General features: G+C 42.0%; 1 protein-coding gene across 2 annotated transcripts in view; it reads left to right on the top strand.

Annotated features, from left to right (window-relative positions):
* HOOK2 (hook microtubule tethering protein 2) overlaps positions 1-25129 on the top strand; it is a 33405-nt gene that overhangs the window by 2060 nt on the left and 6216 nt on the right. Inside the window, exons 2-16 of one of the 2 annotated variants that reach the window (XM_081319959.1) lie at positions 7612-7697; positions 9119-9191; positions 10030-10080; positions 11143-11275; positions 11776-11843; positions 12118-12180; positions 12661-12741; positions 15369-15526; positions 15623-15763; positions 18308-18509; positions 19799-19909; positions 20096-20183; positions 21291-21360; positions 22196-22363; positions 23557-23644. In XM_081319959.1, the coding sequence (XP_081176085.1) occupies positions 7612-7697; positions 9119-9191; positions 10030-10080; positions 11143-11275; positions 11776-11843; positions 12118-12180; positions 12661-12741; positions 15369-15526; positions 15623-15763; positions 18308-18509; positions 19799-19909; positions 20096-20183; positions 21291-21360; positions 22196-22363; positions 23557-23644 (1581 nt within the window). The remainder of the gene's footprint in view (positions 1-7611; positions 7698-9118; positions 9192-10029; positions 10081-11142; positions 11276-11775; positions 11844-12117; positions 12181-12660; positions 12742-15368; positions 15527-15622; positions 15764-18307; positions 18510-19798; positions 19910-20095; positions 20184-21290; positions 21361-22195; positions 22364-23556; positions 23645-25129) is intronic. The other variant, XM_081319960.1, reaches the window with a different exon arrangement.

Genomic DNA, 25129 nt, shown 5'->3' with positions numbered 1-25129 from the left:
ACAATTACGCTTGTTCTAAACAAGGCCTTTTCAACCAGTGGTACGCGTACCACCTGTGGTATATTGGCACGTGGCAGGTGATACACGGCCCTGCCCAGACCAGGGTAGCAGGGGAGGGAACAAGCCAAAGCGGCTCAGTGCAGGACTTGCCATGACCGGGTCTTCAGGAGTTGCAGGGCTGCTTGGGACAAGGCAAAGGCCCCAGGATCGGCACTTCTGGCACACCCAGAAGAGAAAGGAGGAGGAGGGGGCTGAGACAGGAAGGGATATAAAAGGTGGCAGTTTGGGTAGGAGAGGGAGAGGGGGAAAAAAGACGCAGCCTTGGGAGGAGGAGGAAGAGTCAGCTGGAGCTGCACCAAAGGGAAAAGGAAGAGGAGGGGGGAGAGAGGAGAGGACAAAAAACAGGCTGGGGGAGAGGATGCTCTGTGCGGCATGAGAATCCACGTTACCTGCGCTATGCCACCCAGACCCCAGCTTGGTTTCGACAGGCAGCTGCAGTCTTCTCACCGCATGGAGCGGCCTGGAGAGGCAAACCGGCAACATGCCGAACCTGCCTGTTTTGCCACGCAGGCCGACTGCATTCTTAGTGCTTCCCTTTCGCCCAGGATGACAGGCGCATGTGCTTTCCTCTGCCTCTGTGCGCACAGAGGCAGGTTCATTCAGCATGTCGCCGGTTCACCTCACCAAGCCGCTCCATGCGGTGAGAAGACTGCCCGGCTGCCTATTGAAACCAGGCTGGGATCTGGGCGGTGTAGCGCAGTTAACGTGGACTCTCATGCTGCTTGCTGTGTCCCCTCCCCTGAAGTCCACGGGTGTGTGAAGAGGGCGAGGGTCATTTGCTGATCTTCAGGGGATGTCTGTTTTTCTCCCTTCCTCATTACAAATATCTTCCTGCCACTCTGCTCTTAATGCTGTGCGGCTCTTGTCCAGCAATTTACAGTGGCCTTACAAGCCATGGCCACAGGCAGCACAGCCACCAGCCATGCTGACAGCCTGTACCCCTCCCCTTGTCTCTTCCTGGGCAAGGAAGGAAGGAAGGAAGGAAGGAAGGAAGGAAGGAAGGAAGGAAGGAAGGAAGGAAGGAAGGAAGGAAGGAAGGAAGGCCCAACCTCTCCACACAGTGAGGAGAGCGTGCTGCTGCCTGCCGAAATTGGGTAGGTTGGGGGGGGGGCTGGGTGGCGTGGCTCAGGTAACGTGGACTCTCATGCTGCGGCCCTTCCCCAGCTGCGTTTCTTACCTGTTTTTCGCTGCCACCTGTGTGCACGTCCCGCCTGTTTTGTGTCCTCTCTCGCCCCTCCTCCCTTTTCCCTTTCCTCCTCCCAAGGCTGTGTCTTTTTTCTTTCTCTCCCTCTCCTGCCCAAACTGCCACCTTTTATATTCCTTCCTGTCTCTGTCCCCCTCCTCCTCCTTTCTCTGCCAGAAGTGCCAATCCTGGGGCCTTTGCCTCGCCCCAAGCAGCCCTACAGCTCCTGAAGACTCGGTCACGGCAAGTCCTCCGCTGTGCCGCTTTGGCTCATTCCCTCCCCCGCTACCCTGGGCTGGGCTGGGCTGGGCAGGGCCGTGTACCACCTGCCATGTGCCAATGTACCACAGTGGTATGTGTACCACCGGTTGAAAAGCCCTAATATAGGGAGCACGCACACACCTTTCAGTAAGAGGCTAACTTCTAGGGAATGAGGACAAGCAAATAAATTATACTAAGTGACAAGACAACACACTAATAACCCTTCATTAACTCCTGTAAAGGGCAGAGGAAATGCCTTTGAGGGACAGGAGGAATAGCCACTAGCAAGGCAATGGTCAAATAAAGGGGCCTGAGGGCTGGCCAAGAGATTAACAGGAATAAACATGAATAAACTGACAGCAAACAGCACTCCTTACTAGCACTGATGATGTTACCTAGTTAGAGTAATAAAATGTCTGCAAGAAAACAAGCAAGCTCAGAGAGCACCAAGGACCCTTCATGAATAAATATCTCAGACAAAGTTCCTCTCTAGTTCACAAGAAAATAAAGGAATGGAGAAAGCCATTCAGACTTGCAAGGTTCTGTTACTACAGCTTTATGAGAAAAATAGTACGGTACTGACCCACATGGCTTTTGGTTTTCTAGTCTGATCTGTCTTGAAGTGCTGACATTCATTAATTTTTCTGGATATAATACTGTATAGCCAAATTTTGTTTGAGCGCTCTCACACACTTATTGGAATCCCTCCAAGCAACTAAGCAAGAAGCTTCTGGACTGGTTTGGTTTCAAACTAGGTCACTCACTGCTCTTTCTATGTCTAAAGCCAGATTCCTTAGGTTGCTTTGTTCTTTGTTTGGTCGCTTATTCTGCGTATTATGTACTGTTTTTCTCCTATCAGGTCTTGTCAGGCGTAGTTCTGTTGTAATAACAGAACTCCCAGAGTTGTCAAGTGCATTGTCTGTCTAGCAGTGCAAGGCAGTATTATTCTTACAACTTGGAGGCGTTGTTGTTAGGGGAGCTAATACAACCAAAAATCCTACTATAAATATGTCCTATTATAAATATATATGCCTGAAGTTTCCAAAGGATGTATTTGGGGGAGAGAGGGGATTCTCTGGTATTCATGGCTACTGTTAAAAGAGCCACTGGAAGCCATGGTAAAGAGAACTTTTGGCCATCTTAGACTGTTAAGTGCCAACTATAGTCCTTCCTTGTGACAGTTCTGGTGACGGTGATTTGTGCCATTATCATGACATGTTTGGATTGCTGTAATATGATGTATGTCTAGTCACCTTTGAAGACAATCCAGAATTAAAATTGTACCAAATATATCAGCCATGTTGTTAGGTGAACTAATATTGGATATTTTGGTTGCTACACTGTTTACTACAGTATTAGCTTTCTGAGACCAATTAAATGTACTTCTTTAGCCTATAAAACCTGACTTGGTGCAGCACCAGAGTATGTTAGGAGTGGTCTTCTAAAATGTCTTTCCTTCCTGTTTCCAGGAAAAAAGGAATTGCGTAGAATCATCCTTAAGTGGAAAAAGGTATACCTTTATTAGAATCCACTGTGGTGATCATTTGTCTTGCCAGCAGGCAGCAAGAGAAAGATTCCCTTGGTGAGGTGAGGCCATTATGATCCTGAAGGTGTGTCTTCTCCATCTCCGCATCACACCCCTGGAAGTTCACCTGGCCATCTTATTATCTGTCTTTCATAAAATGATTATTTGGTCTAGGCAGGATTTAATCTGTGATTGTTTTTTTTAATTAGTTTTCCAATATTACAATAGTATCTTTAAAAAGCAACGTGGTGTCTGGGTTACAGTAGTTCCATTTCAGACAAATACATATTATTAGAAATCTCCAAATTGTTGTAACCAATACTTCCTCTCTCTTTTTTCCTTTAATACATACTATCTCTTATCTAAATTAACATACTTCTCATTGCTATCCATCAGTCATTTAATAGTTTTCTTATATTTATCAATAGTATATTTTATATTTTAACATCCCATCTTTAAAACATCAAAACCTTATATATTTTTCTAGCTTTAATTTTACATTGATATTAAAATTAAACGTTTAAAATTTCTCATTTTCATATTGCTAAATAACCTCCTTTCCCTTTACACAATTTTCTCCAATACCTAGTAATGTAATACACTTCTTATTTATCTCATTTCCATATCAATATTAGTAGTACAATATTAGAATAGTAGTCATTAGAATACCAATTGCAAGGAGGAAAAAGAGGAGGAGGACAATATAATCTTGTTTCTCATTTATAGTTTCCACATATTAAAAATTAACCAAAATTTCTTCCGTTTCAACATTTAATACATCCTCTCATGTCACTACATCCAAGTATATTAGTTACATTCTATCATTTTTAACATATATACATCTTAATCCATATCATTTAAGAAACTCAATATTTCAATGTTAGTATTCATACATCTGTGTTTTATTTTTATTTTTTTTAATTAGTATTTTTATCTACTCATCAAAACAATCTCTCGTAATCCAAGTACAATCCTGTCTATTTTGGTATTATCTATTTCAGGCCTCTTAAGAATGTCCATATTTCTTCAATCTTATTCTTGCTTTCTTCCTTTGCCATGTCATTTTTCGCTTCTTTGCCTCAGGATCATCAAAGCATTCTTGTGTTGTTATATCGAAGTGGCCCTCCAGTCTCCACTTTTGAAGGATTGAGGAGTCTGTTAACAGCACCAAATCTGCTCATTATTTTCACCTCTGGATATAATTGTCCTGGTCTGAATAGATTTTTTTCCACCTTTTTTCCATCATAATCTTCAAAAGTCTGCATTTGTTGAATATTTAATTCTTCTGCCAATGTATTTGATTGTTCAATTTCTTCTGTTAAGTTCTGTCCCAATAAAACATTAGTTGTAGTCACAGTTTGAGTTTGTTTCTTCGAGATGCTTTCTAGTTCTTTTCCAAAAGCTCTTATTTCATTGCCAGCTGAAGAAAGAAACTGATAAGTTTGGTAAGATATTTCCCACATAGCATAGATTTGTTTTTGAAACTCTTCCATAGTGAAGTTTCACATGTGGTGTTCAAGGTTAATCTTATCTTGTTTTTCTTAAATATTTTCTTGATTTTTTTTAAAGAGAAAGTCAGATTGCAATTTCAGGTTTAGCCACTGGGTGTCCCCCAAGTACTTTGAAAATTCTTTTCTTTTAGTCCATTTCTTTTTTCAACTTTTTTTTTTAAAAAAACACCCTTGGGCTTGCTTGCCGCTTATTTGAAGGGAGGGTTGATTTCCCCCCTCCCTCTCCACAGGGGGGAAGGTACTTAGCAGCTTATTTAGGTGAAAAGAAGATAATTAAGGTATAAGAGAGGAATCTTACCCCCCCCCCCCCCGGTCTCTTTCACGCTGCTTTAATGTTGCCTGATGGTAAGTTTGACTTCTATATTACTATGGCCAGTCTTTCGTCCACCGGTACAAAGGGAATGCAGGCACTAACGGGGGGGGGGGGTTGTGGCTCCCCCTCGGTTCTGCAAAAGCCCCTTCTATCTGGTCGCCCCTCCAAGGCGGCTCTTCGGCCCTTTTAGGACCCCCCCAGTGATGCGAAACTGGACATGGAAGACGAGAGCCGTCCTCCAGACGTCTGTGTTGGCTGACTTGGTAAATCGGAAGCCTTAATCTGTGATTGTTACTTGTGATTTTTCATTAGTATGGATTTTAGTAGTGTCATTGGGCACATAATTTTCTGCTTTAATTGTTTTTTCTGATTTTATTAATTTATTAAATGATTTTTATTTTATAGCGTTCATCTTTATAAACCACCCAGACACTTGAATCTTGAAATGGAATGATACATAAATGAATGCATAAATAAATAAAAAAAATATTTAAAAACTTGATATGATTTCTGGCCCTTAAGAATAATATGAAACAATCATTTCTTAAATTGGATTACTCAAACTTCTGCCCTTTTGTTGTATATAGATAGTCCTCAATTAACAACCCTAATTGGGACTGGAATTTCCATTACTAAGCATCATGGACATTAGGAAAAACATCATCATATGACCACACAGTTTAACAAGAGTAGTCAGGGTTGCAGTTGTCACACCAAGGTGCTGCCTGTGCTTCAACTCCCCCACCTGTATATCTACCCCTCACCTCTGTCTCTTGGTCACCCTGCACTCTGACCTTCCTGCTTTTGACAAGGTGCACCCATCCAGGCCCTTCACAAGGTAGCTGCTGGCCTTGCAAGACCTTCCCAAGGGTGGCAGGGGTACTAGAGGGGAGAGGGGTCAAAAGGGCAAAGCTGGAAGGGAGATAGGTGGGTGGAGGGAGTTGAAGCATAAATTGGGGGGGGGAGCTTCCAACTGCCTGAATTTTTATCATGTAACCATGGGGACTTTAGTGGCCATAACTCTGAAGACTGGTCGTAAATACTGTTTGTTCGTTGTCATTGTAACTTCAAACAATTGCTGAATAAATGTTCATTAGCAAGAGCTGTACTAAAATTAATCTAAGCTAGTTTTTACCTTGACTTTTGATTTCCTGCTGGCTTTCCCATTGACTGGGCCAAGGGCTAGTACATGCACAGCTCATCTTGTGCAAGTGGCAGGCACGCAGATGTGCATGCAGCTCCACTTGCAGTCGAGCTGCGTGTGCATGTGCATGCACACTGTCCCACTGCTTGCGTGGCCCAGTTTCCCTCTTCCCCCCTCCCCCCAGCCGGGCCACCAAGTCGCAAAGATTGGGGAACCCTGGTGTAAACTATTAGTTTCAGCTAACAAATTTAGTTATCCTACTCCTAAACCTAACGGGACCTCATGAAGTCTGATGTCAAAGGCTAAAACTGTAAAAGCTACAGGGCATTAGAGAATGCCATTTGGTCTAGTAGTTAAGGCACCAGGCTAGAATCCAGGAGATTGTGAATTCTGGTCCTTCCTCAGGCATGACAGCCACCTGGGTGCCTTTGAGCCAATCACTTTTTTTCAGCCTACGATGGCAAAGGCTTTGATGACAAACCAGTTGTCAATTTTTATGGTAAGCAATGGATCAACATTCAATTGATCTGAAGAAACAGAACTCCGGATTCGTGGGAAAACATTATTTATTTTATTTATTTATTTTAATTCCATTTATATCCCGCCCTTCTCCGAAGACTCAGGGCGGCTTACAATTATGAGGGGGGAAAAAAGATTTCAGTGAAATAATTTTGTTGAGACATTACACCTTATAATGCCATATAAATCTTATCCATTTCATTTTTAATACAGTATGCAAAATATTGAAAAATGTAACCCATATGAGCAAAGCAGTCCTGAGGTCATCCATAATTTTTAAAAGTGAGAAAGAGCCCTGAAAGCAAAATGTGTAAGAAACACTGCTATAGTCTGAATAAGATAAACCATTTAGAAAGTGGAAATATATAAAAATGGCACGCTGGGATGTGGGAATACTTGCCTTTTGCGCATTGCTTATGGGATACTGTTTTCGTGCTACCCATTGATCTATAGCACAGGTGTTAAACTTGATCACATCATGTGATGCATTGTGACTTTTTTGCCTTTGTGGAGCCGGGGTGTGTGTGGCCTGTATGTGGTGCATCCGGCCTGTGGGCCACCAGTTTGACATCCCTGATTTATAAGCATAGATTTTAAGATCTATGATTTGAGAAAGGGTAAAGATTTGATACTGGTCTTAAGCAGATCATTGGTTGTAAGTACATCTATTTCTTTGTAGCAGTTTTCTCCAACCAGAATATCTTTGCTGTATGGACATTGGTTCTCATAATTCTCAACAGCGGTCCTGGGGCTGAGAATTCCTGGCACTGAAGTATACCAATCTGGAAAGCACCCAGATGGGGAAAGGACGCTGCAAACAATTTTAATTGATCAAAAATAACATTCTGTGTAATAGCAGAGTTCTTACGCTTTGTATCTACTTATAAAATGGAAATTATAAGAAAGTGATAAAATATTTTCTATAGTCACCATTGGTGACTATATGGTGACTATATCTAATAGAACCATGCTGGGTCACCTAATGATGTTGTATAATCCAAGGGTATGGTTTCTGTTTCAGAATAGACTATCCCTTTTCTAAATAAAGGAAATTGCCTTTTGTCTGTACTTAACAAGTGACTTTATTTTTTCCAGATGCAAACTTTCCATGTTCCATCACCATGTATCAAAATGGAGGATTTGACCAGTGGGGTCACAATTGCCCAGGTGCTACACAAGATGTGAGTTTTATGAAGAACCTAGTGGAAGATGGAAGTGTCTTAAAGCAATTCTCACAAAACCAATGATGGGGAAGTCTAACAGAAAATCCTCAACTATCCCCTCACAGTCTGTTCTCTGTTCCTGTGTCTTTTAAACTGCCAACCTGAAAGCACTCAGTGAGCGTTCTGAATGCCAATATCAAAATACTTTATTTTGATTATTGACTAGCCTTAAGAAACAAAAATAGGTAAAGGTTTCCCTGTCCAGTTATGTCCGACTCTAGGGGGCGGTGCTCATCTCCATTTCTTAGCCGAGGGAGCCAATGATGTCCAAGAACACTGCTGCGGTCATGTGGCCAGCATGACTAAACGCTGAAGTGCATGGTGTATATAATATAGAAATAAAATATGATAAAAGATAAAATGAAATAAAAAGATAAATTGAACATGGCTAGTGAAGTATAACTTTCTTAATAAAGATAAAACACTTTAAACCCTGAGATTATTAACTCATTTCAGTGAAAAAAGAAACCTTTTTAAATGTAGCTAGAAATAGATAAAACTGGATTAACAGATTATTTACTAAATGTGTAAACAATAAATATGCTAAATATGGAGCAAGTCAAACTTCATAGTCAAATCTTATTGGTTAAACAAACTTTGATTATTTAAGAATACATCTCTTTGGTCAAGTAAAAGACAATTGTGATTAAAAAGAGACAGTGTGAACTAATGAACGTGTGATAAATGATTCGACTATCTTAGAATTGATAATAAAGAAGCCTTTGGACTATTGTTTTACTCGTCCTGTTTTAGAGTGTCAAAGATGTTTATCATTTGTAATGTTCTGGAATCTTCCTTTGAGGGCATTATAGCATAAGAGTGTCATCGTTCTTTGGAATGCTGGTATGATTATCAGATACAAACATCTAGGTAATTATGACTTATAATTTGGTTGCGACATATCAAATTCAGTATTTTTTGTCTGAGGTTTTTCCCAGTCAAGTCACACCCCATTATTTGTGAGGAGAGAAGTGATAATAATGCAGCTTCTGTTCCAACCCATTTTTCTATATTGAGATAAAGGAGTAGCTAAGACATTTGCAACTAAGTCTCCAAAAAAAATTAAACACTTTCAATACATTTTTTTCCTTTTGCACAATTTATAGCTGGACACTTTACTGCTAGGTTAGATCAGATCAGACATATAGCCTACAGCTTGGGAAACAAGTTCCCATGGTAATTATCTTCTTTATCATGGTGGGATAATGAGAAAAATATTCTGTTTTTGGGATGAAAGGTAGGCAGAACATACATCTGAGTAACTACTATAAAACTGTTTTTTATTAATTCTGGATTACTGAATATTGTGATCTGCTGTAAAGAGTTTACTTCCTGTCCCATATAAACACAAATAAAAACTCTGCATTTTTCCTTCCCAGAGACCCATCTTGGTTCAATGAAACATGGCTCCTACGGATTAAAGATGACAGTGGTGAAAATTGGAGACTGAAGGTATATATTGTGATTCAGTGAATTGATGTCCCCAAAGCATCTTGTCCCAGATAGTCTTCTCTTCTTTGGTGCTTGTATTTCTAACTGTTTTGATAGACTACTTCTCAGTGTTTGGTACATTCTTCCATTTTTGCACATGATTAATAAAGAGATTTAATTTGAATATATAACAGGGAAATTATCCATTACTCGATTCTAGCTTTGCCTTGCTGCGTTATATCCCTGTGGTAAAACAAATTTCAAATTAGCATTGTTAAGCCAAACACAAAAGAGCCAAGTGCATATAATTTGGATTGTTAAAGTCTAATGTCTTTAAATGCTCATAGAGAAATGGGAAGGGGTGAAGTAGAGCTTTTGAAGAAAAGAAAACATTTATTTGGAGATCATTAAATGGCAATGAGGTTTCCAGAAATGAGTTGATTGCATGATGATGCAATATAGCTTCAGCTTTATAGAAAGTGGAGAGGAGGAAGAAATGCAATGGGGCCAGATGACTGAAAGATACTATAGAAAGTTCATAACATGATGACATCATGATGACAACAGAACTTTGCTGTCCAGATAGACTCAGGTGTTTGGCTTGAAAATGAAGGTGGCATGTAGTAGCAAGCCATCTTCACCAAGCAGTGGCAGTTGACTTGGATTGTGTCATGCTTTCTTTTCCACTAAATCGTCACGACTCTTCTTGCTATCAAGGTAGCATTGAAGCTTGTTAAGTAGCATGATTGCTCTTGCTATCTCATTACTGGGAATATTGGATTTCAGCTATCTTGAAGATAGCTGAAAACAGGAATACTTGGGCAAGTCTACACATATCTTTGCCATTTTTCTTACCCAGGTGAGCAACCTGAAAAAGATCCTGCAAAGTGTGGTTGAATACTCCCAGGATGTGAGTATATTCTATAGGCTGTGTTTGCTGGTAGAGTGGCAATATAATTGTTAATATTGCTGAGACATTAAATAAGCAAGGGTATGCTTTCAAATGAAGAATCTCAGGTTATCCATTTCACACACATTAAAGTCAGCATTAAAAAGTACGGGTTTCTAGCTTCTGTCTGCATCCCTTGTTTTGTATCTGTAGATTTTGTCACTTAGCACTACTTCAGATATGTTAAATATGATGTTTCATTTTCTACGTATATGCAGGTTGGTTGGTTTCCCACTTCCTACTCTGTTGAGACTCAGAATGGGTTTTAGCTAGTGAGATCTTGGTTCAGATCCTTTCTTAGCGCGCTGATCCAGGGTCCTTTGATCTAGAGGGTTTATAGACGAATGAAAGTGGGAAGGGTTGAGGAACAGATCACATATGTTTGTTTGTTTTGTTTTATTATATTTGTATACCGCCCTTCTCCCGAAGGACTCAGGGCGGTGAACAGGGCACATATAAAAAATACAGGATACAAAAATTAAAAAGAATTAGATAGCCCAGCTAAAACAATCGATAACAATATAAAAATCCCCATTAAAACTCCAACATATCCCCATCAGGCCAGGCCGGCTTGTTCAAATAGATGGGTCTTCAGACCGCGTCGGAAGGAGCGAAGGTCAGGTGCTATCCGGAGCTCGACCGGCAACCGATTCCATAAATCCGGGGCGCCCACAGAGAAGGCCCTCCCCCTGGGGGCCACCAGCCGACATTCTCTGACCGGAGGCACCCTGAGGAGGCCCTCTCTGTGGGAACGCACAGGGCGGAGGGAAGTTGACGCCGGCAATCTCAGTTTTTGTTGCTTGTCATACTTATTGGGCAAGTGGCTTTAAAAAAAAACAATCAATGCTCTTAAAGTGTAACTTTCCAACTTCTGCATACATTGCCCTACCTTCAGTTCTATTTGACAAGGATTGTGTTTCCACCAGGTAAGGCCAGTGAAATAGACAGTAATAGCTGGAATGCTAGAATGCCCATGGGCAGCTAGGAAGTATTTTTTTTTACTGCTCTCTACATATCCCTAAGGTGCTGGGCCACCAAGTCCCAGAGCAGCTGTTGCCTGATGTAGCCTTGGTTGGAGAATTGTCGGATTCGGCTGAGCTTGGGAAATTACTACAGCTGGTACTAGGCTGTGCCATCAGCTGTGAGAAGAAGCAAGGTATGTGTGTGCAATTTGATAGTACGGAGGTGGGGGGGGATAATAAGGCTGCATAGACATTTATGCTAGGAGAACATCATAGCAGTGATTACTTTAAATATTGGTATGGAGAGGCTAGCAAGCAGCTGTCCAAAATGTGGTGTTGCTTTCCTATTTACAGTAAATTCTTAACTTGCTTGGAATTTCATTAGCGCTAAGTTTAGAAGTTACAGAATCTGCTGATCCCGCTTCCTTCTTCTTCTTTTAGTTTTCCTTTTCCCTTTCTTCCTCCCTTTGATTCCATAGGGATGTCCCTTGCTTAAAATTGAAGCAAACTCTTTGTGCCAACATCTGATATTTTGCCCTACCCACTACCCCTTTCTAGCCCTATTCTCTAATGTAATGCTGATCAACTATCATAGCATTACAATTCAAATAAAAGGGTAGTCTGGGGAGTTGAGTGAAGAAAGGAAAGAACAAGTCCAATCTTATTTTGAGCTATTAATTTAATATGTTTGTAGATTACATCCAGCAAATCATGACATTGGAAGAATCGGTTCAGCATGTCGTTATGGCAGCTATTCAGGAGGTAAGCGTGGTTTTGGACTGCCATCTGGCATGAAAATAATTCAGTGTGGAACTGGAAGCCTTCTTTTGACTTCCCTTCATTCTCAAACCTCAATCACACTACCTCCCAACCAACGGCTTCACTATAGTTTTAATTAAAATGAGTAGTGCCCAAATAGTTTTGGTCTCCTCCAGGATGACCTTACAAAGTCTCTTAGTTAATTTATGTCTGTTGAAAAATAATGTGTCTATGTCTATGTAATTAGATTCTACACTGATGCTCTTTTCTCTTGCAGCTGTTGACCAAAGATTCATCAGACACATTAAGTTCAGAGACATACATGAACTTCGACAGTCAGGTATCCCACTGAATTATATAACTATTTTTATTTTTATTTTATTTTAATCCCATTTATATCCCGCCCTTCTCCGAAGACTCAGGGCGGCTTACAATCTAAAGCACAATGTGCTTAGCAATAGCCTTCATTCTGTGTATATGCCTGCTTATTAGGGCTTTCGCGCCCCCCCCAAGCAGCATTATTACAAAGTCAGCTTAATTGCCCCCAACAATCTGGGTCCTCATTTTACCTACCTCGGAAGGATGGAAGGCTGAGTCAACCTTGAGCCTGGTGGGATGCGAACCTGCACTAATTGCAGGCAGCTGGTGTTACTTGAGGCATTAACTAGGCAAAGTAATGCATAATACTCATTGAGGAATAGCTCTGCCTTTTTCTTTGTGATGAGGAAGAAGAGGCAAAACATGCATTAGATTGAGTTACTTGAGTGTGCTAATGATCATGTAGTTCTTCCCTGATTCATTCCTTTGCCTTGATTTACAGTCCCGAAAGTATTACTTCCTCAGTGATGACCTAGAGGAGACAGATGACATGCGCCAACATTGTCATGACTTGGAGCATCAGGTGGGTTCCTTTTGGAGGCCAGGTATATTATAGATAAAACTTACGTTTCAACTCTTGCTTTCCAGATACAATTCCAAAATGTGTGTCAGGTGCTTACAGTGAGGTGCCATTGATCTTCTGTAAGTTCAGTAGTTCTCAGTCTGATGGAAAATCTCAATGGCTTGCATGGTATGCTAATTTAGCAGACCTTGTCCATACTTGGTGCATTGCGGGAATGATTACTCATGGCTTGGGAAAGTTTTGATTCATATATTCCTAAACGTGAGTTTTGGCACCTCCTCTGCTCTGGGGACTTGAGTAATTGGTTCTGCCTTGGAGAAAGTAAACTGTCTCTCCTCGCAAGCCCCAGTACTACACTTCGGGTTGAGGTGCAAATGTTTTGTTAATGTGTGGCTTGCTAAGCTGCATGGAACCAACTGGGTGTGGCTGCAGTGTGGTGTATCCCTCCTCCTACCTTTCCTCTTAGTGCTCAGCTGTTCTCTTTCTCCACTCTTTGTATAGAGAGCAAATCCAGCATGGAAGTTTTGAGGCTACCCTGAGTCTGGTAACTTTGTCAGGTGACCTGTAACCCAGGTTTGTTGCTGTGTAACTGAATTCATACATCACATTAAATCATAATTTGTTTAACAAGCCATTGTGACCTGGTTCATTCAAAATGTTAATCCATAGACCATGGTAAGAGCCGTGGTAGCGCAGTGCTTAGAATGCTGTATTACAGGCTGACTGCCCACAGCCAGGAGTTTGATCTTGATCAGTTCAAGGTTGACTCAGCCTTCCATCCTTTCAAGGTTGGTAAAATGAGGACCTGGATTGTTGGGGGCAGTAGGCTGACTTTGTAAACTGCTTGGAGCACGGGTGTCAAACTCGCCTCGTCACATGACATGTCACGACGTATCGTGACTTTTTTTGCATTGCCGGAGCTGCGGTGGGCACAGCCTGTGTATGATGCAACCGGCCGGGAGGCCGGCAGTTTGACACCCCTGGCTGTGCTGCAAGGCACTATGAAACGGTATATAAGTCTAAGGGCTGTTGCTAGTGCTATACATTCCAGAATGATTGGGTTTATAAAAGCAAACTATGTTATAGCCCAGTGCAGTCTGTGACCACAGCCTGTACCTCTTGCACACATCCAACAGTAGAAATAAGTCCATCTTCTATAGAACTACACTGTAACACTTGCTGTAATTGAGAAGTTATTTGGATTATTATTCTAAAATGGCGGCGCCTGGAATGGCTGCGGCTGCATTGGCTCTTGAAGGGCTATTTCCAAAGGAGGTAGAGGAGGGCTTATGGAGCGAAGGAACTGGAGGAGGCTGTCGGCAGGCCCAGAGGAAGGGAGAGAGGCTTTTGAAGGAGTTGGAGATGGCGGCAGGCAGCGTGCTCCAGGGGCGAAAAGAAGCGAGGCCTCTTTAAGGAAAAGATGGAAGAGACAGGATCAGAAAAAGGAAAGGAGAGACTTAAATGGATATTCTGAAACTTGAGCTGGCTACGAACAAGGAATGTATATCGGAGGTGGTGACCCTTTGAGAGCTGTATGAAACAAAATTTCATTTTGATGTATGCCAATTGGTGTACATCCAAAGTGACAATAAAGTTGTTATTATTATTATTATGCAGTAATGGAGTATGGTAACGGGTGGTGAGGGATCTGAAAAAGGGTAGGTTGATCTCTCTCCCTTAAACCCCCTCCCACTTTACTCCTCCAAGGTGCTAAAGTGCCCCTGGGGATGCAGTCCCTTTCCAGCAGGTAAGTGCCCTCCCTTTCCCCAAAGCTCTTGCTTATGATAATTGAAATGCTTATCCAACACCAAAGCCCCATGCCTGGTGGGCCTGCCTAACCTCCTTGCATGAGCATGTACAATGCTGACCATTGTTAACAGCTGCTTGAGAGTGCTTGGGGTTGGATTGGGAGGCATACAAAGTCGGGGGAGGTGTGTGCGGCAGAGTAGATGCTTCTGACCTCATAACAGTTTACTTTTGAACACACAATGATTTCTTTAAGCTTCAAACTTGCCTCTAAAGATTCTTGACGTGCTTACGTCGAGGGGAAGTAACGATTGCAGCTCTTCAGTCGGTCGTATTTAATCGATGCAAAAGCCAAAGATTGTTGTCACAACCTTCAGCAAGATCTCACTAGCTCTGAAGGAGAAAACGACCCTTCTTGCTTGCCTTGTACTATTGCTTACAAGCTAGAAGATCTAGCGTGAATCATAGAAGTCTACCCAGAAGGAAGTGCAAGAGGAACTGTGTTCTTTTTGGGGTGTGGGATAGGAGGTCTTGTGCATAGCACAGTTGTCGTTTGATCTTGTTTTATTACCAGCTGCAGACTTTCCTAATGCACACAATCCAAGAATGCAGAAGCAAGTAACTATCTATAGCTTTGTGTATGGGTGTGACTAAGGAGAAGTTTGGCTTTTCCATTTTTGAGCCTGGGCAGAGAGGCAATAGCAAACCTCGCCCGCCTCTTTGTTTTCTAGCGCACTTATAAGAAGAGCTTAAAGAGCTCAGACTTTGAGGGCTTTAAGCCCCCGTGCAGTTTAGCTGTAAACCCTGATGGCCACAGTATTGGATCCTTGAGGCCTCATTGTTCCATGTTAGTTGGCACTTGCTGTCTTCTCCCCCTTTAGATCACCATTTTAATGGAGGAAAAAAACTTACTGGCGCTGGAGAACAAGACCCTTCGTGAGCAAAAATGCTCTCTGGAGTCAGATGCTGCTGGACTCACTGGCAAGAAGTTGCTTTTGCTTCAGTCACAGATAGAACAGCTGCAAGAGGAGAACTTCCGGTAGGGCAGGTACTTGTGGGGAGGGGGAGTTGGTACTCTGCTAAATCACTAGGGCCCAGGAAACTAGGTTTGTTTAACTAAGTCTCTTTGGGCCAGGCTGGAAAATGGTAGAGATGATTTTCGGGTTCGCTGTGAAGATCTGGAGAAGGAGGTGCAGGAGCTGCAACGCCGTAATGAGGAGCTGACTAGCCTGGCAGAAGAAGCACAAGCCCTCAAAGATGAAATGGATGTACTTCGGTGAGTCTTTTGATACCTTGGCGATAAGGCAGCAAAATGTTATTTCTGTAGGTGTATTTGCGAGTGGTCTGGGAAACAAGCCAGGATGCACTGGGATAGGTCAAACCTGCACGTGTGTATTGAGTGCTACATATTTCTAAAACGTTCTGATTTTGCTCATTTAAAAGGCATTTAGGAATTGTGTAAGAAGTATATTGCAAACAAGAATCCAGATGATTTGTGACCTATATGTGCCCACAAACTGAAAAGGGCACTTGAAGCTCTGGAATGTACTAGTTTGGATTAGCTGTAACTTGAAATTTAAGGAATTGCATATGGGAATATGGAATAAGCTTCTTATAGGGAATCCAGCTTGGGCTGACCTGCTAATGTACAGTTGCAAGAAAAAGTATGTGAACACTTTGGGATTACGTGGAGTTTTGCATGAATTGGCCATAAAATGAGCTCTAAATGTCATGTAAGTCACAACAATAGAAAAACACAGTCTGCTTAAAATAATACTACACAAACATTAGCTGTTGTCATGTTTTAATTGAACATAAGATGGAAACATTCACAGTGCAGGGTGGAAAAAGTATGTGAACCTTTGGACTTAATAACTGGTTGACCCTCCTTTGGCAGCAATAACCTCAACCAAACGTTTCCTGTAGTTGCAGATCAGACCTGCACAACGATCTGGAGTAATTTTGGACCACTCCTCTGCACAAAACTGTTTCAGTGTAGCAATATTCTTGGGATGTCTGGTGTGAATCGCTCTCTTAAGGTCATGCCACAGCATTTCAGTCGGGTTGAGGTCAGGACTCTGACTGGGCCACTCCAGAAGGCGTATTCTGTTCTGTTGAAGCCATTGTTTTGTTGAATTACTTGTATGCTTTGGGTCATTGTCCTGTTGCATCACCCATCCTCTGCGGAGCTTCAGTTGGCGGACAGATGGTTGTACGTTTTCCTGCAAAATGTCCTGATAAACTCTGGAATTCATTTTCCCATCAATGACAACAATCCGTCCAGGCCCTGAGGCAGCAAAGCAGCCCCAAACCATGATGCTCCCTCTGCCATGTTTTACAGTGGGGATGAGGTTTTGATGTTGGTGTGCTGTGCCTTTTTTTCTCCACACATAGTGTTGTGTGTTTTTCCCAAACAACTCAATTTTGGTTTCATCTGTCCACAGTATATTTTGCCAGTAGTGCTGTGGAACATCCAGGTGCTCTTTTGCAAACTTCAAACGTGCTGCAATATTTTTTTTGGACAGCAATGGCTTCCTCCGTGGTGTCCTCCCATGTCCTCCATTCTTGTTTAATGTTTTCCTTATTGTAGATGTGTCAACAAAAATGTTAGCATGTGCCAGAGATTTCTGTAGGTCTTTAGCTGACACTCTAGGATTCTTCTTTACCTCATTAAGCATTAAGTGCTGTGCTCTTGCAGTCATTTTTACAGGACGACCACGCCTAGGGAGAGTAGCAACAGTGCTAAACTTTCTCCATTTGTAGACAGTACCATGGACACATGAACATCAAGGCTTTTGGAGATACTTTTGTAACCCTTTCCAGCTTCATGCAAGTCAACAATTCTTGATCGTAGGTCTTCTGAGAGCTCTTTTCTGCGAGGCATGGTTCACATCAGACAGTGCTTCTTGAGACCAGTAAACCCAAAACAGGTGTGTGTTTTTAAAGGGCAGGACAGCTGTCAGCAACACATCCAATGTCATCACACTGGTTGGAGTCAAGGTTGGCTCACTCCTGGCTCCAATTAGCTCTTGGAGAAGTCATTAGGCTAGGGCTTTAAATACTTTTTCCACCCTGCACTGTGAATGTTTCCATCTTATGTTCAATTAAAACATGACAACAGCTAATGTTTGTGTAGTATTATTTTAAGCAGACTGTGTTTTTCTATTGTTGTGACTTACATGACGTTTAGAGCACATTTTATGGCCAATTCATGCAAAACTCCACGTAATCCCAAAGGGTTCACATACTTTTTCTTGCAACTGTATTTCTGTCAGCATTTGTGGTGGCTGTATACATTTCTCTACTCCCTTCTCCCATGTTTGAATTTTAACTCGGCACAAAGTTGCAAATCTGTTGCAAATGTTGTGTTCCAAATTGTAGAAGCCAAGTTTGTTTTTTAAGCTTTGGGGCTTTTCCTTTCATTCTAAAAATACAGCATACAAATTGGTTTGTCAGAGATTGTATATAAATACATTATTGTTAAATATAGAATCCTACTGGCTTTTGATCCGGTCACATTTTGAGTCCTATGCCTGGAATGCCTCATTTGGGTCCCCTTTCAGCTTTAAGGCCAAATTGGTGGTCAGAACATAGAAGCATTAGGATTAATGTGAATGGGACACTTGTTTCTCACCGTTACTGTTTCAGTCAGCGGTGCATACTGACCTTGTGCAGCAATATCATTGCTTTACACTGATGCTTCCAATAGCCAAGAGAGTTACTTTTTCTAGATAAAAAGCAGGCAGTTAGATGAGAACTGGAACCGATCTGATGTTAAAATATGTGAAAAGTGTTACACTGCCATTTTCGTTTGTTACAGCCACTCATCAGACAGGGTGGGACGGCTGGAAGCCATGGTAGATTCTTACAAAAAGAAACTGGAAGATCTGGGGGACCTACGTCGGCAGGTCCGCCTGCTAGAAGAGCGAAACACAGTTTATATGCAGCGCACCTGTGAGCTGGAGGAAGAGCTGAGGCGGGCCAATGCTGTGCGTGCACAACTAGAAGCTCATAAAAGACAGGTATGGTGGAAGGAGGTCCTATTTGATCAGCTGGAAGCCTTGAACTGATAAGGCCAGCAAGCCGCTATGGCAGGGCTGCTGAGAAGTAAAAATGTTTTGCGGAAAAGTCATTTGATTAGAAGTAAACAGATGACTGTATCTGTGCTACGGCTTAACTGTATCTTTCTTATTACGGCTTTGGAGACAGAACAGTTGTCACAACTGCAGCTTTATGGTCAGTATAATTTTTGGCATTGTTGTTGTTAGCTGCGAAGTCGTGTCCGACCCATCGCGACCCTATGGACAACGTTCCTCCAGGCCTTCCTGTCCTCTACCATCTTCTGGAGTCCATTTAAGCTCACGCCTACTGCTTCAGTGACTCCATCCAGCCACCTCATTCTCTGTCGTCCCCTTCTTCTATTGCCCTCAATCTTTCCCAGCATTAGGCTCTTCTCCAGTGAGTCCTTCCTTCTCATTAGGTGGCCAAAGTATTTGAGTTTTAGCTTCAGGATCTGGCCTTCTAAAGAGCAGTCAGGGTTGATCTCCTCTAGGACTGACCGGTTTGATCGCCTTGCAGTCCAAGGGACTCGCAGGAGTCTTCTCCAGCACCAGAGTTCAAAGGCCTCAATTCTTTGGCGCTCAGCCTTTCTTATGGTCCAACTTATGGCTTGGGTCCGGGATATTTGAGGGAACACCTGCTGCCGGCAACAAGCTCCCTTCGTCCTGTGTGCTCCCACAGGGAGGGTCTCCTCAGGGTACCGCCGGTAAAAGATTGCCGGCAGACAATACCCAGGGGGAGGGCTTTCTCTGTGGGTGCGCCGGCCCTTTGGAACCAGCTGCCCGTAGAGCTTAGGACTGCCCCTGACCTTCGCTCATTCCGCCGGGACCTGAAGACCTGGCTCTTCGAGCTTTCTGGCCTAGACTGAGAGTATTAACTGGGGTTTTAACTGTATTTTTAATTGTAATTGGGTTATATTTCAAGGTTAGTGTAATTATTTTAATTGTTTTTAATTTTTGTAACTTCTTGCATTGTTTTAAAAAACCTTGTGAACCGCCGAGTCCTACGGGAGAAGGGCGGTATATAAGTTTAATAAAATAAATAAAAATAAAATAAACTTTCACTGCCATACATTGCAACTGGGAAGACCATAGCCTTGACTATATTTTTTGGCATATGAAAGCATTTAACGTAGACATACCTTTGATTGGGAAGAACAGGCTGATGCCTGCAAAATGGGAAAGGAAGAAGAGAAAGCAGAAGAGACCGTTGATAACGTCTCCAAGCAGATCTCCATGTTTCTCCTACTCAGGTGCAAGAGCTCCACAGCAAACATGGAGAGGAAGCCTTGAAGGCCGAGAAGTGGCAGTTTGAATATAAAAATTTGAAGGAGAAGTTTGAGGCGCTGGTAAAAGAAAAGGAGGTAATGCAGAATTGGCATTCGGGTTGGGTATTCCTCCCCTTGGCAGGGTGGTAAGGATAAAGAAATCTGGAGGGAAGAGGTGCCTTGGCATGCTGGCTTTGTGTACTCCCTTCAGGAAAGAATTAACGGGCTAACGGGTTTTAAGTAGTTTTTGAGGGAAGTGATGTTAAGAGTATTTCTCCACAGAGACTGATTGAAGAGCGGGAGGCCCTTCGGGAGGCTAATGAGGAATTGCGATGTGCTCAAGTGCAGCAGAAATTCCTCAACCAAGCAGGTGAGTTGGGAGAAGAACTTCCAGTGCTTGCTCTCTCAGAGGCTTCGCTGTATTACTTTGGGAGGGAAGCAGAGCTGATCTCTTGGAACAGTTCCAAATCACAATGCACAACCACAGTGTAGGGAGGGAATCTGCCCTCATGTTGGCTTGATGTTCAGAATAAATAACTCATAAGATGGCTTGTTCGGTTTTAGCTTTGTTTTATGAATAAGCAGTTGTGGTCTGTAAACTATAATTAATGGCTTAGCATGTACGATTCAGCCAGTAATGGTTTATTCGGTAAATTTAGTACAGTGTAATCTATTCACTACGTCACTCAAGTATTCAAATAGGTGATACTGTTGTATCTGCAGTGAAGGAGATGAGATATTTATGCTAGGAGGTGTCTTGAGAATGAGATTCCCCATCTCATGACACTGGTGTTCAGGGACTTTTAGGGAAGTATGAACAAGTATTTATTATTTATTATTTATTATTGGGACTTATATGCCACCCTATCTCCCGAAGGACTCAGGGTGGCTAACAACAATAACGTACAATAAATACAGAAGTTAAAATAAAATTTAAAATTAAAGGCCCCTGTAGAATAAATAAAAATTAAAATTAAAATAAATTAAAAATTAGAGTTAAAAATTAAAAACATAATTAAAATCCCTGTCAGTCTAGGTCAGCCAGGTGGAAAAGGAGTGTTTTGAGGCCGCGGCGAAATTTTTTCTTGACATGTACAATATTGTAGCATCAATTAACCAAAGTAAAGGCTGAATTCACTGAACCCCAAAACCAAACTAGCTAGCCACGTTTCGCTATCATGCAAGTGTGGCAATTTAGTTTTGCAGGCTGGGTAAGATGACCAACGTAGACATCTAAACTTAACTAAATCTTTTCCCAACTTGCATTTCCTCCCCCTTGCCCATTCTGAGAAATATTATCTCCTACATTAGAGCATTCTTAGTGTGGCTATACCATATAACTACACCAATATAAATGCAGTATATGGTGGTTAAGTGTAAAAGGTTGAATTTTTACCTGGTAATTGACAGTCCCCCTCCCCAATACCCCTTTTTTTGAAAACAATAATAATATTTTTTGTTCCCTACCTTATTGCAGATGCTATATTGGAAGACATTTCTTCTCCAATGGATAATTTAGCAGCTGAAATCATGCCAGCAGAATTAAAGTAAAATGCTGTTTTTTTGATTATGCAAAATGTATATATATAAGATTGTTTAGTCCATCCTGATATCTTTTGATGTTGATGGTTTTAATAATTATTATCAATAAGGATAATGCTAAAATAAACGTTACTACTTTGGGGACCTTTTCTTTGAAATAAGGGTCAATGCCTCCGGATCCTAGTGAGGTTTAACCTTAATTCATTATAATTGGCTCCTTCCATCAGCCAAAGAGGTACATTACTGTTGCTAGAAGATCCACACTGGGAAGCATGCCAGATGAATTGATTTTATTCTTCCTGGTGCAGAGAATGAGGAGCAGATGCTCTCCGGGTTGCTTTCCAACCTAGTACAGGTAGTCCTCGTATAGCGACCACAGTTGAAACCAGCAACTTTGTTGTTAAGTGAAACAGTCACTAAGTGAAATCTCAATTAGGCTCATGATCCTATTTCAGCTTTCCTTTGCTTTACAGACCTGTGAAGGTTGACGTACTGGTGGTAAAATTACTTTTTCATCATCGATGTAAATTATCCCTAAACAAGGCAGTCACTAAGTGAGGACTACTTGTTGATCCCAACGATGTCATTAATTCCTTGGTCATCATTCATGGCCATCTGTCACAGTGTGAATTTTTGCCAATTCCTCATGCATTTAGATGCATTTTAGAAACAGTAATCTATTCTGTTTTCTGCTATCATCGGGTCACGAAGAGTTGAAAGCAGGTGAATCCCTGAAAACAATAATCTGGAATAAGGAGAAGGTTGAATAAGGATTGTACTGAAACATAATTTTCCCCCCATGGCCCAGAATTCCAGATAAATCTGGTTTTCCTTCTTCAGAAATCCTGAAATTGGGTTTCTTGTACCCAGGGAGACCATTGTACGGCTACAACACGAGAATAAGATGTTATGTGCTCAGGAGGTGTCATACCGGCAACAACAGGATGAATTGCAAGGACTTCTGGAAGAATCCAACCGGGCTAAAAACCAGTTAGAGGCCCAGCAAAGGTATGCAGAAGAGCTGGAAAGTTTTTCTTATTTAATCCTTGGCAGAGATTGAAGAAATTGCCACACTTTATTATTAAAACAGAAGCCAGCATGCCATGTATTGGTCTGTATTGGGCATGCTAAGCGTTTCAAATTGGCACTTTTAACACAGTGTTAGTGTTTTGAAGCTCATTGATGTTGGCCTATTATTTCAATCCTGGGAAGCAACATTTTAGCTTTTATATTTAAATAAGGGGTGGGGGGGGTCTTGAGCTCAAGTATCCTGTGCCTGATGCCGTATGAAGATAACGTTAGAGAATTACCTTATGCGTCTTACATATTTATATAGCAATGGCAATTTTCTCTGTGTGCATTGGTGTCACTCAGAAATGGAAAATAGCCTTGGCTATTTGTTTCTTTGATTCACCCCACTCCCATCCATATACAACAAGCTCAAAAATAATATGCAGCTGGGAATTACAGAGAATTGTAAGGTCTTATTGTTCAAGATTTCAAAAGATTTCTTCTAAGCACTGGAGCAGTGCTTTGTAACCTAAGAATATGAATGTTTATGATTGCAGACCAGGCTGTAGAGAAACCCCTATAGTCCTTAGTTGCGCAGGGGTGCCTTTGGTAGTTTTCTGCAGCTGGGAGAGGCCTTGGTAAAATCTTAGTAGTGTTAACAGTCATAAGTCATGGAAGTTTGAAAGCCTCATTATTTTATGATAGTAAATTCGTCCTGCAACGAAAAGGGGCTTGGGCAATCTTCTGGTTGCACAAAACTGCCATTTTGAGGATTGGAAATTGGATGGAATTCTTTTTCAGGTGTAATGTTTAACCAGTTATAGGATAATTTGGGGTACAATGGATTGATTCACACATTGTAACAAATCTTCCCATGATTTGCTTGGCTTCTACATACTACATTGTACAAAGTTATTTATTCAAGATGGTATGATTAAGTGGGCCATCCATGTCTTTGCATAATGTCTGAAGATTTAGTGTGAATTTCATAAAGGTTATCTTGCTCTTGGAAATGTAGTAACAGATGTACCTGCTTAGAAGTAAGGCCTGATGTATGCAAGAAGGCTCCTTTCGGGGAAAGTGAGCAACAGAACCAAAAACTTAAAATGAAAAAGTGAAGATACTTTTGAACAATCTGTTTTTACATTACCGGGCTTTGTCAGTGGAGGTATCTTGATTTCTCTGTCTAGGCTGAGCCAGCAACAGATCTCTCAGCTTAAGGCACAAGTGGAGGACCTCCAGCGTACCCTCCAAGAACAAGGAAGCAAAGCAGAAGATGTGAGTTTCTCTGAAAATGGTTTAGAACATCTTAAGTGGGCCTTGCAGAAGGCTGTGAAATAAGTTTCATAGGAGCTGATATTCCATCCACTCCCTGCCTCCGTGCAGAGTTCCTTACCAAAAAGCAGTAATGGGATTGTTATTCCCCACCTACCAGCTTTATAGAGCTGTTTTAAAAGAAACGTGTCCCGTACTCCACCATTTAATTCTGAGCTGAATTTTGAATATAAGTTTGGGACAATTGTATATTTCCTGTTTTTCTCTACCACTTGCTTCAGAACAAATGGAAATCTAAACCTTACAATGGTGGGTTTTTTTCATGTGGATGGCAGAGAATTCCCCCCCCCCGCCCGATTTTGAAGTGGCCATATTGGACAAAGAGTGCTATTTGGCTAGAATGATACTTGCCTGGATATTGTGTTGCTATCCTTAATGTCCTTTCCCCATGTCTTTTCTTGAAATTCAGCATTAATCTTTAGGCTGACCTCTGTTTTTCTCCTGGGTCCCCACATACCCAATCCACTGTACTAATAGCCCTCTCTTTCTCCCCTCTGACTTGCTGGCTGTCCTGCCTAGGCCATTGTAAGTACTTGCATATCCTGCATTGCTCTCATAATCTGTGTTTCATTCCTAAAAGGCACTGTTGTTTTTCTTCTGCCAAAGTTTTTTTGTGTGTGCCTTAACAAGGGGTAGTTATGTGGGTTTCCATACCAAGCACTTATAAGGTCTGCTTAGAATTATTAGTGGCTTAACGTTTGGAATGGGATTTGGAAGACATTTGGCTTGTTTGCTCTTTACACATCTTTGAACTCAGCCCAGTCTTACTACACAATCATGGCACTATGAAGACGAAAGGAGACTCCAATAAGTGCTAGCTTGGGCTTCCAAGAGAAAGACAGAATCTAAATGTGCTGATCAATAAATATAAATTAGTTGTTCCAGTTTACATACTGATGATCTAAAAGGTACCAATATATTACTGTATGTATTATAAGATATCTCTGAGGAGCTGCAACTTCCCTTACCCAGTCAGTAGCCTTTTCAGCTACATACAGGATTCTGTGTTGAGCAACAGACCATATTCGCTCAGTTTCATTACAAATTCTATCTGTCGGTTTCTGCACTGCCCCTTAGAGCAGGGGTGTCAAACTCAATTTCATTGAGGGCCGCATCAGCATTGCGGTTGCCCTCAGGGGGCCGGGTGGGTATGGCCTGGGTGGGTGTGGCCTACTGGATGGGCGTGGCTAGAGTGTGTATGGCCTGCTGGGTGGGCGTGGCCAGCTCTACATCGTTCTCATCAAGGGTGCCTATGGGGGCCTGGGCAGGAGTGGGACAGATCTGAGGGTCTCTGGCAGAAGGAGGGTCTCTGGGCCAGGGCCAAGGCAGTGGGGGCCGTTCCCTCACTGTTTCCAGGATGGCTTCACGGGCCACGTGAAACCACTTCACGGGCCGGATCCGGCCCCCGGGCCTTGTGTTTGACATGTC

Source organism: Vipera berus, assembly GCF_964194415.1.
Source record: "Vipera berus genome assembly, chromosome: 2".
In the NCBI taxonomy this organism is placed as follows: domain Eukaryota; kingdom Metazoa; phylum Chordata; class Lepidosauria; order Squamata; family Viperidae; genus Vipera; species Vipera berus.
This window is presented reverse-complemented; position numbering and strand designations above follow the sequence as displayed.